Here is a 16,265-nt window from a genome sequence, read left to right as displayed (position 1 = left end):
TGTTTCTGCAGTGCGGATGCAGCCTACATCTGCCAGACTTGGTCCTCCTTTTCCAGAACCTGTCCTCCACTTCAGCCTCCTGTCCAGAAGGAACCCCAAAAGGCCCTCCATTTTGAGCATGGCTAAGTGAGAAGCATGCATTTACATTTCTAGGAATGTTTTGAGCTCCTCTTTGCTTATGTCCTCCATTTTTCTTGAGTGCCCTACATTTCACGATGCCTTATGCTGGTCACCCGGAGAAGGAAGGGCCTTCTTGTTTTTCCTTTCCATTTTTTGCAGAACAGGTTGAAGCGCGAGCTCCGTCTGTCTGTCTGTCTGTCTGTCTGTGAGCCAAGAGGCCAGGAAGGCTGCTGCAAGTGATGTGGAAAGGAGCCCAGGACACGCAGCGCCCACGCCTTTCCTTTGTCCCTTGTGGGTGCCTCTGATGGCGGAGCATTGGGCTGGCAAAGGCTTCCGTGTCCAAAGACACTGGCTGAGCCACCAGACTCTTCCTGGTGCTTCCGACCAACAGGTTTTACAGGGTTTGGGAAACGATATGGGATGTGTGTGTGTGTGTGTGTGTGTGTACACACACATATATGTACAGATAGACTTAGATAGCTATGTGTGTGCAAGTATATATATATGTGTGTGTGTATTTATATACAGTGTATATAAGGGTGAGCTATATATATGTGTGCGTGTGTGCATGTATATATAAGGGTGAGCTATATATGTGTGTATTTATATACATTATATATATATAAGGGTGAGCTATATATGTGTGTATTTATATACATTATATATATGTAAGGGTGAGCTATATATGTGTGCTTATTGCTCACCCTTATATATATGTACACACACATATACACTACACACACACACGTGTGTGTAAGGGTGAGCTATCTATATATCTCACATACATATATACATATGTGTGTGTATGTATGTAAGGGTGAGCTCTCTCTCTCTCTATATATATATATCACTCATAGATGCAGATATAGAAATAGATATATACACACACATATATGTACAGATAGACTTAGATATCTGCGTGTTTGTGTATGTAACGGTGAGCTATAGCTATGTGTGTGCAAGTATATATATATGTGTGTGTATTTATATACAGTGTATATAAGGGTGAGCTATATATATGTGTGCGTGTGTGCATGTATATATAAGGGTGAGCTATATATGTGTGCATTTATATACATTATATATATGTAAGGGTGAGCTATATATGTGCGCTTATTGCTCACCCTTATATATATGTACACACACATATACACTACACACACACACGTGTGTGTAAGGGTGAGCTATCTATATATCTCACAAACATATATACATATGTGTGTGTATGTATGTAAGGGTGAGCTCTCTCTCTCTCTATATATATATATATATATATCACTCATAGATGCAGATATAGAAATAGATATATACACACACACATATGTACAGATGTACTGTGTATATATATATATATATCTGTGTGTACACTCACATACATACACACACACACACGTATGTGTATGTGTGTAATCTGTTTACAACCCCCCCCCCCTTCTCCTTCTCCCAGCCTCTTCGAGCTGCCTTCTGCTTTGGCAGATGGGGCTGTACTCTTGTGGCCATCCTTTGGGTGTCAAATAAAAAGAAGAGTGAGCTAACGAGAGAGAGAGGAGGGGGCCCTGAGGGGGGATGATGATGATGGTGATGCCTCCACGCAGTGTGTGGCAGATGGGGAGGCAGGAGGGGAGGGAAACACTCCCCTTCCTTTAGGGCACCTCCTGGAGAAAAGGAGAAAAGGTCTGGCCCATGCAGCCTACCCAGCGAAGGCTGAAAGATACTGAAAAACAACGCGGGTCATTTTGAGGGGAAGAAAATACATGAGACTTCAACCTCCCCCCCCCCCCCCCGGCACCGGCCTGAGTGGTTTAGCCTCTTCTGGCCCCTCTCTGCCTGCGGATGTTCCAACTTGGTGACGTCAGCAGATCAAAAAGCATCCTGGGAGGTGTAGTTTTTTGTGTCCTGAAAAGGAGGGAGAGAGGCACGGAGGGGCGTGGCTTGTGGGAATGACGTAGACGTTTGATGACGCAATCCCTAGCAGCAGGGGGCTCGCGCTCATGGAGGGCGGGGGGAAGTAAAGTAAAATGGCGGCGGAGGAGCTGAAGGGAAGGGGGAGGGATGAACTCTGTGGGTGGAAGGAGGGAGGCGATGGGCGAAGAGGGCCTCTGCGAAGGGGGGCAGGGAGGTGGGAGTTCTCTGTGTGACTGAGAGGCCGGGGTTCGAATTCGGAAGAGAATCCCACTGGGCGAGCCACACTCTCTCAGCCTCAGAGGCAAGGCCAACCCCCTCTGAGCAAATCTTGCCAAGGAGACCCTGTCATACATTGGCCAGTCAGGAATGACTTGAAGGCACACAACAGCAGCAGCAAATGGGTGGGAGCAGCTGCCGGAGGAGGAGGAAGAGAGCGGGCTAAGAACCAGGAAGAAAGGCGGGGATCGACCTAGGCGGATTGTTGCTCCTCACTGGAGAAATATAATCCGGTTTCACGCCACTTTGACTGCCCCGGCTCCATGCTATGGAATGCTGGGATTTGTAGTTTTCTGTGCCTTTTTTTCCTCGTCTGTCAGACAGCTCCGCTCTGCTAGTAACTACAAATCCCAGAATTCCATAGCACGGAGCCATGGAAGTTAAGACGGTGTCAAACTGGATTATTTCTTATTATTTACTATTTCTGAAGTGATTGTTTCTTATTACTATTATCATTATTTCTTATTTTATTATTATTTACTATTTCTGGAGTGATTATTTCTTCTTATTTCTTATTACCGCATTATTATTTATGATTTTATTTTTATCCCGCCTTTCTCCCAAAGTGGGGCCCAAGGCGGCTATATCATCGTCGTCATCATCATCATCATCATTATTATTATTTACTATTTCTGGCGTGAGGAGGAGGATGCAGCCCTAGAGGCGAAAGGGCAAGACTGAAGGCAGTCCTGAAGTATGAACTGGCGACTTGATGGTGGAGGAAGGGAAGCAGGCGTTCCTTTCCTGGGGAGGGAGAGGGTTGGGGTCGGCCTGGCGGCCAGGAAGGTGCAGCGTGTCCTCTATGGGCGAGAGAGCGAATGCAGCACCGCCTCCCCACAAAAGATGGAGAAAGGCAAGAGGAGGGGTGGGAGGAGCCAGGAGCAGGTGTGTGAGGGAGGGGGCGGGAAGGACGGCCTGATTGGCAGGCGACGGAGGCCAATCAGGGGCAGGGGCAATGGCCGATCGATTGGCAGGTGGGTGGGAGGGGGCTGTGGGCGGGGAGTGGGTGGGCGTGACCACACGGGGCCGGAGGGGCGGGGCGAGAGAAGGCATATATAGGGGCGCTGCGAAGGCTCGGGCGCTACAAGAAGGCGTCGAGCAGCTGCGAAGGCGGAGCGTGCGCTCGCTCGCTCGCTCTTCCGTGTGTGTCTGTATATATCTCATTCTCTCGCGGGGTGCGAGAAGCGCGGTGTCCCCCCTTTCCCTCCCCTTCGCTTCTGGGTTATGGGGCTTCGGCGCTGAGCTCCCCTCTCCTTCGCTTGTTTGCACTATCCGCGGCACCTGCTGCCCCCGGTGAGTACCAATCCTGAGGGAAGGTGTCGTCGTCGTCGTCGTCGAATGTGGGCCTGGGCGGGGGGGGGGGGTTGGGGAATGGCCGGAGGGAGTGTGTGAGGCGGGGAGGGGAGTCTCCGAATGGAGGCCGAGGGGGAGGAGGAGGGGAGGCTGGCGCAGCCTGGAGGAGGAGAAGGAGGAGTGGGGCCGGGGTGGGGTGCCTTCGCTGCTGCCTCACAATCAGGGCGTCCAAATCTCCTCATAACCGCCGAGGAAGCCTTCGAGAAAAGAAGTGTTAAGACCGCAAAACAAAAACGTGAATCTACGGCGCTCCTCAAAATGGAGGGCCATTTGGAGTCTTTTAAGGCTGGGATGGAGGACGCATCCTGGGAAAAGGAGGACCAAGACAAGAGGAGAAGAAAGGAGGGCCTGGAAAGAGGCCTTCCGAGGGAGGGAGGGAGGGAGGCCGCCTGCCTGCCTGCCTGCCTCTGGTGCCCCAGTGCGGAGGGTGTTGGCAGAAGGGCTTTGACAGGACGGCGCTGGCGGAGGTTGTTGACACACGGCCCTCGGGAGGGAGGGAGGGAGGGAGGGAAGAAGGGCGGTTTGAGGAGGGAGGGGAGGGGGGCTGGCCAGCCTTGTGGGCTTCGGTGGGGGAAAGGGGTCCAGCTCGCTCCCTTTTCAACCCCCCCCCTTACACTCCCATAGGGAACCATTGCTTGGGTTTGCTTGGACGGAGCGGGCGGGGCTGCTGTGGGGCGTCTTAGCCAGGCTCCTCCCCTGCGAGGAGGAGGAGGAGGAGGAGGAAGGCGTTGAGGGGCGGCCCCATCGCCTGAGAGGGAGGAGGAGGCGGGTGGGGTTGGTTTGGTTTTGGGGAGTAATGGAAGGGAAGCTGGGGCATTGGCACAGAGAGATGCCCTTAGTCACTGGGGAGCCCCTAGGGCTGCACAAGGCTCTGAGAGGAGCTTGGCAGTCAAGGCAAAAGAGTGACACAGCTCTTGCCTTCACCCTGTGTGTCACTTTTATTTGTATCCTGCCTCTCCAAGCAGATCCAGGCAGCTAACAATAATAAAGCACTCATAAAACACAATAAAGCCCTGGTGGCACAGTGGTTAAATGCCAGTCCTTCAGCCACTCACTCAAAAGCCTAAGGCTGCAAGTTCAGTCCCAGCCAGGGAGGGGCTCAGGGTCGACTCAGGCTTGCAGCCTTCCATCGGTGGCTAAAATGAGTGCCCTGCTTGTTGGGGGCAATTAGCTTACACTTTGCAAACCACTTAGAGACTGCTAGTTTGGCAGCTCTGGAGAGTAGTGGACGCTTGATGGAATTGACAGGAAAAAATGACTAGGATGTTTTATCTGGAAAGGCCCTGTAGTTGCAGCTCTGCTTCTTCTGGCTCCCCGTTCTGCCCTAGATAGTGCCCCCTGCAAACAGAAAAATGAAGGAGGGAGGAGGGATTGTGAGGGTGGAGGACTGGGCCTGGCTTGGCTAGCTTGGCCAATGGCAGCCCCCTTCATAGAAAGCACTTTTTACCTCCTGAAGCTCCAAGAGCTGTGAGCAGAAACCTAATGAGACCCAGCAGCCTGGTTATGTAACGCCTTGGTACTCCGCCGGAGCTTCCTCCTTTTCTTTCTTGCACCTCCCATCCCTGCATTAAACCACTGCCACGGTTAAGGCAATTAATAGGTTTAAGTCGATTTAAAAGGGCCGTATTTAAAAGTGGGAAATACTGGACATTGTTTGGGTGGTTCAGTTTAATTAGGTCTTTGCACCAAGGAAGGGAAGGGAAAGGAAGGGAAAGGATGAGAGGAGGAAGACGATAATAATAATAATAGTTTCCAGCCTCCTTTTTTTCACCCTACATTGCTGAAGAGGTTAAACAGATGGATCCATAAATCATTTTTGGAGTTCCCTATAGCTCTCCGGTCAGATCTCCTGTCCTTTAATGTGTTCCCTTTGTAAATATCTGTGTTTGCCCTTGATCTTTCCTTATCCCCACCCAGTGCTGATCCAGCAACCGTTTAAAGGTCGCCTTATCTTACAGCTGGTGGTTCTCTTTATCGTGTAAAGAGGGCAGAAGGAAAGGGAAAAGGGTTCAGAAGCTGGGATGACCTCCGAAAGCCAAACGTTCGGAGCAAGGAAACGAATTCCACTAATTTTGAATATGTCCTTGCTTTCTGCTTTTTTGAATTCAATTAGATTTTAAAATATTTTTCTTATTGCAGGGTTATTAAAAAAAAAACAAATGGGAGGCAATACATCTTTATGTTCTTTAAAAAAAAGAATTAAGATAAAAATTCATATTTAGAGGCTTCTAATCTGAACAGTATACTTCTTCCGTAATTATTCTTTATTGATTTAGCTTTGCTATTTTATATTAACATTCTAGAGGAACTAGCTTAACACCAATATAACTAAAGCCAAAATCATTCCTTTGTAATGATTATATTTGACTAACTGCCCTTTCAAATTGCTCAGTATGCCTCTGAATTTTAAATGTTTTTTCACTAAGGAATCTTGTATTAGGTTATTTTAATGGTTGTAGAATTAGGATGGATTGTTTACAAAGGACATGGGTGTTACATATGCACATAGTGATAATCCTGCAATATGTAGGGGTTTTTTTTGTGTCTCCTCACTTTCTAAACAAAATGTAGGACTATTGCTGTTTGCCTCTTTGAACTGAAGCAGTTTTAAAATTCTGCTACTATTGACAATATCTGGAGAAAATGCTTTTTTTATTCAAATAATTTGAAAATCATGCTAGAGGTTACAGCTGGGTTCTGTAAGTCACCAAAAATAGGATGTTAATTGAACTCCAGAGAGGCCTTCTACTGTTTGGATTATGTTCTTTAAAATATGCTTTTTCTCAGTGTTGTTATTCTTGATTGCAAACTGAGATTTTGAAATGTCCTCTTTAGCACATTTAAATCTCTTATTGGAGCATTTTATTCCATAATGGTATTGTGTTTGTGCTTGATGTATTTAATGTAGTTGGCTTATAAGTAATATGTTCAGTGTGCGGCAAATGTCTTGCCTGCAGTTGAGAAATATAACTCATTTCAGCTAAAGTATGAGACTTGGTAGGCCTAGTTCTACTTCACTTTGCACTTTCCTTATCTGGATGTTTGCTTTTGTTTTTCTTAAAGGAACAACACTACTCAAGGTGAAGAATAATAATCTGCTAAAATCAGCACTTTGAAGGAAATTTTGCTTTCCTGTGGTATTTGAACATTTCCCCCATTTGTTGTGCTTTGAAACGGACTTTGTAATTCTGTGCCGTAGCAGCTATGCAGCTTGAAATACAAGTAGCACTCAATTTTATTATTTCGTATTTGTACAATAAGCTTCCCAGACGACGTGTGAACATTTTTGGTGAAGAGCTTGAAAGACTACTGAAAAAGAAGTATGAAGGGCATTGGTATCCAGAAAAGCCATACAAAGGATCAGGGTTTAGATGTATACATGTAGGGGAGAAAGTGGACCCAGTTATTGAACAAGCATCCAAAGAGAGTGGTTTGGACATTGATGATGTTCGTGGCAATCTGCCTCAGGATCTTAGTGTCTGGATTGACCCATTTGAGGTTTCATACCAAATTGGTGAAAAGGGACCAGTGAAAGTGCTTTATGTGGATGATTCCAATGAAAATGGGTGTGAATTGGATAAAGAAATCAAGAATAGCTTTAATCCAGAAGCCCAAGTGTTCATGCCAATAAGTGATCCAGCATCTTCGGTCTCAAGTTCTCCTTCACCTCCGTTTGGTCACTCTGCTACTGTGAGTCCAACCTTTATGCCCCGTTCCACTCAGCCTTTAACTTTCACCACTGCCACATTTGCTGCCACCAAGTTTGGCTCAACCAAAATGAAGAACAGCAGCCGTACCAACAAGGTCGCCCGCACTTCTCCCACTAACCTTGGCTTGAATGTCAATGATTTGCTGAAGCAGAAAGCTCTTTCCTCTTCCATGCACTCTCTCTATGGTCTTGGCCTAGGTAACCAGCAGGTTCCACAGCAGCCGCAACCACCACCACAGCAGCCACAGAAGACATCTGCCCTTTCTCCTAATGCAAAGGAGTTCATATTCCCTAATGTACAGGGCCAAGGTAGTACAAGCAACCTCTTCCCCAGCGACAGTTCCCTTAACCTGAGTCCTCTCCAGTACAGTAATGCCTTTGATATGTTTGCAGCCTATGGAGGTCTAAATGAGAAGTCTTTTGTGGATGGCCTGAACTTCAGCTTAAATAGCATGCAGTACTCTAACCAGCAATTCCAGCCTGTTATGGCTAACTAAAACAAACAAATCATATTGTACAAGTTGAAATGCATGTACCCAAGGGTGTATCTTTTTCACCTCTTGAGTTTTTTTTTTTTTTAAAAAAAGCTTGTAGTATGAATATGTTCAAGCTTGGTTAGATAAGGACGACATGCATCTTTTTTTTCATTTGCCAACCAAGCACAAAGTTATTTTTTACTGACTGTACATTAAATATTACTCAAGATACGGCCTCTTACAGTATTTAAGATATAGCAAGGACATGGCTGATTTTTTTATATATAAAAAATTGGCACTAATAAGTGGGTTTATTGGTCTTTTCTAATTGTATAATTTAATTTAGTACAAAGTTTGTAAAATATCAGAGTATATATTGTTTCTACAACATGGTATTGCATTTTTATCTTTTTACTACAGTGATCTGTGACAACTGCAGCAGTTTCATGTTGTATTTTTTTTACTGAAATTATAAAATTCATCTTAAAAAACATCAGTTCTAAAAAGTGTACAAAATATTCCTTAAGTGGTGGAATTCAAATTGTATGGAATACTTTTCCAAGAAAGAAACACAAATTGTATTTTCTGTTAAAAAAATTTAAAAGATTTTTTGCTATATATTATGGAAGAAAATGTAATCGTAAATATTAATTTTGTACCTACATTGTGCAATACTTGAAAAAGGTATAAAAGTATTTTGAGTCAGTGTCTTATGTTAAAGAGAGGGACTGAAATAGTTTATATTAAGTTTGTATTAAAATTCTTCAAAATTCAACTACTGTTGTGGACTTCTTTTAGTAGACAGAGTACATTGTATTGTAATGCTAGTGCTGTGGAACTATGTATATAGCTCATGTAAAACTATGTGCTACATTTACCCATCATCATGATGTGGTATGTTGATTTAATCAGGACTAGCTGACCCTGTCTTTGTGCACTTGCCTGGCAGCCTGTAATTGACAAAGAATTGCATAGAGAAGCACGTGTGTAGAATTTCATTGTAAGTGACAACATGGGGCTGGTGGAGGTGGAAGGGAGTTCTCTATCCCCACTGGGGTGCCCAGCAAAGAATCTTATCATCTGCCAGAGGAGAGAAGCCCCCTTCTTTGCACTCAGCTAAGGGCTATTCCAAGAAGGATGAAGCATCCTGCTGTTTTTATTTTGTTGGCTGGCACCTTTTGTGGCCTCCTTTACGAGGTTGTACACACTTTGCTTTGTTTGAACAAACAACAGCATTGGGTTTTCTCTTACAAATATTCCCTCTGCCTGACAGGACCAGGTTGTGTTAACTTCTACACCATGCATGAGAATGAAGAAATCAGTATAATATTAATATGGATAGCTTATTCAGAGAAGCTGAATATGAGTAAGCTAGTTCATATGTAATTGATCGACTTGAGCTATATTTCTAATGAATGGATAATACAATTTTTGAACTTGCTTTAGAACTTTAGACTCAGAAAGCAATTGGAAGAACAATACTCTTAAGAAAACTGAAATTATCATCAAAATATCAGATTTTTCTGTTAAGTTAGGTCCTTTTTCCATAGACTAGAAAATAGTAAGTTTTGAATGCACAGGAAATTATTTCTCCTTCCCTACTCCAAAGGAGGGGGGGGGGCTGTTAATAAGTTCTACCTGGGCCTAAATATATACATTTTGTGATATTCTGTAAATAGAATCCTGAGAACAATACTCAGGGGATACAAGCAGCATAATATGTCAAGTTACTAGCGTGGTTGAACATAATGTTTTTGTAGCTAATTAAAATACTAAAGCAAGCATGGAGCAAGACAGCTGTATAGGTGTTTCCAAATTCTCCAGCTAATTTGACTAATCTTGTGCTACTTGATTTTTGTACTTCACACAATCGTCAGTTGTTTTTGCAGCACATGTCTATACAATTAACTTTGGTGTTCTACAGGTCCCATTTAGATAAAAGGGTATTGAGTCATCATTATGCTGGCTTTAAGTTGGGGTGAGGTAGATGTTTCCAAGTTTTTGGAGGAGAACCAAGCAGGCAAGTCACCACAGTAAACTTTGTTTTGGAGAAGCTGGAATAAATCTGTGAAGAACTAGGCCAGTAAATGAAGCAGGCAAGAGCCTTGACACTACCTTCGGTGTGTAATGAAATTAAACAGCTGTAGGAGCTTGGGATTTTTGTTTTTGTTTTGCATTTATTCTTTTAACTTGGGAAGAGCCAGAGAATACATGAAGCATCTTGAATCTATTAAGCAACACTCAAATATACAGTGGACCCTTGCTTTCAACTGGGGTTTGGTTCCAGAATCCCCCATGGATACCAAAATCTGGATGCTCAAGTTCCATTATATAGAGTGGCCATAGTAAAATGATACAATTTATATAAGATGACAAAATCAAGGTTTGCTTATTGGATTTTTAAAGATATTTTCAAGCCATAGATGGTTGAATCTGGATACAGAAGGCCAACTGTACCTTGTACTCTAATCCTTGATCTGTGGTGTCCTGTTTTGTCCACTTTGCTCCCAGCCAACATTATTCCAAGTCCTAGAGATGGTTTTAAAATAGAACTTGGGACTTCATACATGAAAGTGTCCGAAAGTTTGTACACTCCTCCACACACAGGTATTGCATCTCCCAGTTTACTAGCTTCAAAAGGGAAATTCAATTGTTTTAGAAGTTTAGAAGTATCAAATGCTGGATAACTAGAAAATAATAAATCAGTTGAATAATGCTATTGTTGTTCAATTGAAGTCCCTGAAATTCAGGTCAGACTCCTTTCAGTTTGCCATGTAACAGCAAGATCATTATCATACAACAAAACTTCTATGAGGCACATGTTCTTTGGATAATGTGTTTATATAATCTAGGAACAAGATATGCTCATGCATGCTACCTGAGCTAAATTGAACCAGGGTCAGATTGCATCCATTGGAGTTGTTTCTTAATTACCTTAGCCTTTCTGACTTCTATCATATTGCTGAAGGAGTTTGTTCCAGTATTCTATTTTGACCAAATTATTTAATGGAAGAAGACCTAACCATTTTGACATACCAGTTTAGTTTTTCTCCTTATAGGAGGAATGTAAAAGGCTGAATATTTGGGTCTTGATTGCAGTATGAAACTATCCTGGGTCATTACAAAGTTAAAACTTGACTAGCAAGTTGCCTCTGATTTTACATCTGGAATTAGTGTTGTTGTGTGCCTTCAAGTCATTTTCGACACTAAGGGACCTATCCCAAGGTTTTCTTGGCAAGATTTGTTCAGAAGGGGTTTGCCTTTGCATTCTTCTGAGGCTGAGAAAGTGTAGCTTGCCCAAAGTCACCCAGTGGGTTTCCATGGCCAAGTGAGGGTTTGAACCTGGTCTTCAGAGGGCTGTGCAACGACTAGAGCGCAACTGGCGAAGACACCAGCACTTAGCCAATAAGGCACTCCTGGACTCTCATTTGAGGGCCTACGGAGTGGCAATAAGTGCAGCAAAGAATTTGTTCTATGCTGCACGTATTGTGTCTGTGGAGTCGCGTCCAGCAGAGCTGTTCAAGGTAGTGAGGGAGCTGACACAACTGCCCCCCTCCCTGAACCCTATTTTAGAACCATCTAAAGCCTGCTGTGACAAATTTAACAACTTCTTCGTGGATAAAATCTCTCGGATAAAGGCTGATCTCGACACCAGTATTTCTTCAGAATCTATTACAGAGGTGTCCAGAGCTTCCGGGGCCCCTGTTATACTGGATCACTTTGAGTTTGTCAGTACCGAGGAAGTGGACAAGATCCTTCGAAGCGTTAGGAAGACGACATGCTCTCTCGATCCCTGTCCCTCATGGCTGGCGGCTCGGGGGGGGATGTGTAGTGTAGTACAGGGACAGCTTTGCCATTAGGCAGAATGAAGCAGCTGCAATAGTAAGCAACAGATGCTTACTCTATTCCATTCTGTGGTGCTTCTCAAGCTATCTGATGTGGTCAACTGGCAATTTCCCCCGAGTGTGCCAGGGAGCAGTAACATATATGTGGTATTACTGCATTGATACACTGTTAGTTTCCTGGGAACTCACTGTGGACCAGTAGTTTACAGCTCGCAGACTGGTGCTAATCCACAGACCACTCATTTCAGTAGTGCTGTGTTAGCTGTTCCATTGCCATTACTGAATAGACAGTCAGGTCAGCACAGGTATGTGGAATTGGGTGCTTATCTTATCTTTCTTCTCATTCAGCAAAATGTCTTAGGTTAGCCCAAGCAGGTCGGTTACAAAATGAATAAATTAAATATATCTAAAAAGGAGATACCAGCTTGTGCCCTTGTATGGACATAGATTCACTAGAACGTGGGAAAATTATTTTTTTGATTACTTTAGTCTTAAATAGTAATGTTTCTGAGCTCTGGAATCCAGATACAGTGGGCCCTTGGCATCTGCTGGGGGTTTGTTTCCAGGACCCCCGTAAATACCAAAATCCATGGATGCTCAAGTGACAAAGTAAAATGGTGTCCCTTATACAGAATATATATATATATATATATATATATATATATATATATATATATATAAATAAATACTTTCAAGCTGTAGATGCTTAAATCCATGCATGGATAAAGAATCTGTGGACACAGAGAGCAGACTGTACATGTTAGTAATATGTTTCCTTTCTTCTTTACAATTTGGTGGGGATTAGTGCAGTGAGTGAGAGCCAGTGAGGTTTGAGGGTTTGAATGCTGGACTGTGACTCTGGACATCAGGGTTTGATTCTCTGCCTGGCCATGGAAACTCAATGGGTCTCACAAGTCACACACTCTTATCCCATGAAAACCCTGTGATAGGTTTGCCTTAGGCTCACCATAAGTTAGAAATGACTTGAAGGCACACAACAACACCGAGTGTGGTTAGCCAGTTTGTTCAAACAAAACTCTACCTGCACATATTTCAGATTTAGCTGATCTAAACCTTTCCATGGGAAAGCACAAAAAGAGGCCAAGTAGAGTTCACACCATATCCCAGTAACTCAAGAACAAAGTGCAATTGTCTCATTGGTATAGCCAATAAAATAATATACACAGGCCTAATGGGAGAGATACTTATCAGATTCTATCTTTTATCTTCTGGTGAAATCCACATGGCCCATCCATTTCTGTCAAAAGTACTATCCTATGCCTCAGCTACAAGTGGTTTAGGCAAGTCTGATGGTCAGTTGTTGCACTGTGAAGTGTCGACAGGCTTCGGGGATAAGGCCTTGGGATAAGTTAGATTTTAATTTATTTCCTTTTTCATGAGAAATTTCCATAAATGTATTCATAAACGTGATAGAATTTGAAACCAACCAAGCCAAGTGAGCAAATGTGAAATGGACAGATTGCACTCATCCAGTCAGAGAACTCTCTGAGTGCTTAGTAGTTCTTAAATTTAAGTTTGAATTCTTGTGTCTTCAACTGTGTCTTCAGTTTGTGATGCTGAATTAGAGTTTTGCCACGGTCCTCATCTTTAAACGCTATCATGGTAGGCAATATAACTTCTCTCTATACTAGGATTATCTTTTGCTATTGAACTGGGCCAGTGCAGACAGTGGAGACTTTTGTTTGGATTGTTTTTGATAATACCAAAATTTCCAAAGAACCTATGAAGACATTTTTCAGAATAAAGAATTTGACATTTTAAAAAAAACAACCCGAATGGGGAAAAGTAAGATTTGTCCACCCTTACAGCATAGCCTTCTATTCCTGTTCTCCTCCTAGCCATTTCTCTCATCTTCACTCCAGTAGTTTTCAGTCATTTTACCACTCTCCTACCACATTCCTGCATGTACACCTTCACCTTCAACCATTCTGTTTCCATTGGAGTTTATCACACAAGCCCTGTTCTCACTGTGATTGTGCTAGTAGGGGGAACTGGATACAATAACATCACTAGGGTTGGTGTCACCCCCCCCCCCCGCTCCTTATTGACCTCCTCCCTTACCACACCATACAAAATCTTTAGTAATGGTTTTTGTACTACTGTTACTCATTAATCATAATTCTTGCACATCACTGAATATCATGGTAATAGTTGTGACATAAAATGATTAGCAAAATTAAAATTATACCTTTAAATTACAATATTATGCACACAGCCTCAATGCATTTACATATGCATAGTTTCATGCAGTTGAAGTGAAAATTTGGTAAAAGGTGATATTTTAAAAGAAAAATAAAATAAAATATTTTTTTAAAAAGTAAATAGTTTTTAAAAAAACATATTTTTTATTTCTCCTCCCAATAAGCCTCACTCCACTCACACCAGCTGTTCAGCATTTTAATGGGACACAGGCCAATACCACACCCAATTTTTTACGGTGTCACCTGGTGAGGTCTGCATCCCTACCCAGACTCACCTTAATGTCACCACTGGCTGCATACATACCAGTTTGGAAGCATTCCCCCTCACATGTCTTCACACTCTTTTCAGCACTTCTCTCTAACTCCACTTCCCTGCTCTATACCCTACCCGGTGTGCTTTTTCAGGAGGTTGTTTTAAAAATGCAATTTTAGATATTTTTAAAAATGCTATTTTTAAAGTAAAAAGAAAGAAAGTTTAAAAGTTGGAGGAAAGCCTGCCTGGGAATAGCAAGGGGAGTGGGGACAGGAGGAGAGAAGGGGACGCTAGCAACACCTGACTACCCAATAATGGAACAGCCATACAAATAACATCACACTTCGGAACCAATGGGACATCCACATGGTTGGGGACTTATTGATTGGTTTTTCCATCAGTGACAAGATACTCTCTACACTTGGAAGACAAGGCAGTGACAAGATGGAGACAGCATGGTGAGATAAGTAGTGCTAAAGGTGCTATTTTCAAACTTTAATGGCAGTTTAAAAGCTGTGTGTAATAAAGTCCAATTCACGTCCACAGGCTTCTCACTGGAGTGAAAGTGAGATCTTAGAAGGAAACGCTTTCTCTGATTCTGGTTATAGCAGCCATCAAATGCCACATCTAGAACCTATGCCCTACCAAAGGAGTCCCTGTCGGCTGATCTCTACACAGCTGTGGAATATGGAAGATTTGACAGTTCCTGTTAGCAAGTTATGCTTTGTTTATTCTGTATAAGCAACACCCTAAAGCTGACTTTTGAACCACTCAGTGGCTCTTTGGACACAAATTACAGCAGGGCTAGTTGATGTGCCATCTGTTTGCACGCAACATGTGACCAGAATGATTTTCAAAATATGAACCATTCTAATAATGTTTGAATAAGAAATACCTCCGAGTTTGTATGTCCAGTTTTGAAACTGATGTAGCAAACTGTCTGGTTCAGCACTCTCTTTTTTTTGGTCATCATCAGCAAGTTGATTTAAATTGAATGAACAATGCTGGCTGCATTCCTCTGTGGAGTAGCATAAAAAAAAGTTTTGCTAAACTGTAAAATCCTGCTGAAGTGATTGTTCCAGAAAAGTGCAGGGGCTCGGTGTGGCCAGGCAGACTGTTCCTGTGCTTTTTTTTTTTGGGGGGGGGGGTGGTCCTGCTGGCTTTGTTTTAGCAGAGCAAGCTTTCTGCAGAGAAAGGGGAGGAAAGGAGCCAGAAGGATAAACTACACAGTCATTTACTTCACAGAGAAAATATGATCAATGTGCAGAGCTGAAAACAGGCACCAAAAGCTTTTAGAAAAATTCTTGGCAATACAACAATACAGACCCCTTCACCCTGTTTCACTCCCTTGTTTTTATTTTAAGATTTAACTAAACTTGCTCTATTTTGATTGGAATGTTATAGCTGACTCCAGAACATGAAGCCTCATAAGTGAGTTATTCCATAAACTACTAGCGGAGACCTTAATTTTCACACAAAAGTCCCCACTGAAAAATGTGACCCTGCCCCACATAATAAAGGGCTTCATTCTCAAGGCTTCCTGTAGTTTTTGTCAGGATATTATATTGCAAAGCTCTACCTGTACTTGTTGAGGACAAAAGGGAATGTTAATAAAATATATAAGTTGTATTGTCTTTGTAGGGGAGATTTAGGGCAACAGGATAGCTGGCCATTGGTTAAAATGAGGCCAAGCATTTGAATTCAGAAAAGTCTTTATAAAGTTTTAAAAAGGTCCCTTAAGAAGGATACATTCCTCATGGATAGTCCTCAAATTTGGACCCTGAGATTAGCGACTCTTTAGAAGAGAAAAACACAAAGATCCTTGCACTGCTATTTTCAAAGTCTTATTAAATTGTAGGGCACAGTGCCTGGAGGACAGAAGGAAACTCTGTAGAAAATATTAGTCATTCTTTCAGAGAGATGTCTCCACAACTGTGATTGCATAAATCTGTTACATTTACCATCCTAATTCTTTAAATTGGTTTCCTGGGGGATTTTGAAAAGGGAACTTGGACAATTTGTCTCAGTGACAGAACTTGTCCTTTTGCATGCACAAAGTCCCAGATTTGATTCTCTGGCATCTTTTTTAAAGAAAACTGAAAAGGG

General features: G+C 42.7%; 1 protein-coding gene across 2 annotated transcripts; it reads left to right on the top strand.

Moving 5' to 3' along the window:
- The first annotated feature begins 2,820 nt into the window (after positions 1-2,820).
- Positions 2,821-8,614, top strand: TOB1 (transducer of ERBB2, 1). 2 transcript variants are annotated; one of them, XM_089537435.1, is made up of 2 exons: positions 2,821-2,995; positions 6,718-8,614. In XM_089537435.1, exon 2 carries the CDS (start codon positions 6,859-6,861, stop codon positions 7,858-7,860), a length of 1,002 nt encoding a protein of 333 aa, XP_089393561.1. In that variant the 5' UTR covers positions 2,821-2,995; positions 6,718-6,858; the 3' UTR covers positions 7,861-8,614. The 2 variants fall into 2 exon arrangements, with proteins under 2 accessions (XP_089393561.1, XP_089393554.1); XM_089537428.1 differs by lacking the exon at positions 2,821-2,995 and adding an exon at positions 3,401-3,594.
- Positions 8,615-16,265: the final 7,651 nt, after the last annotated feature.

This window comes from Sceloporus occidentalis, unplaced genomic scaffold, assembly GCF_023333645.1.
Source record: "Sceloporus occidentalis isolate IW3139 unplaced genomic scaffold, rSceOcc1.0.p SCAF_1, whole genome shotgun sequence".
In the NCBI taxonomy this organism is placed as follows: domain Eukaryota; kingdom Metazoa; phylum Chordata; class Lepidosauria; order Squamata; family Phrynosomatidae; genus Sceloporus; species Sceloporus occidentalis.
Note: the sequence above shows the minus strand (reverse complement) of the source record. Positions and strands in the feature narration are given on the sequence as shown.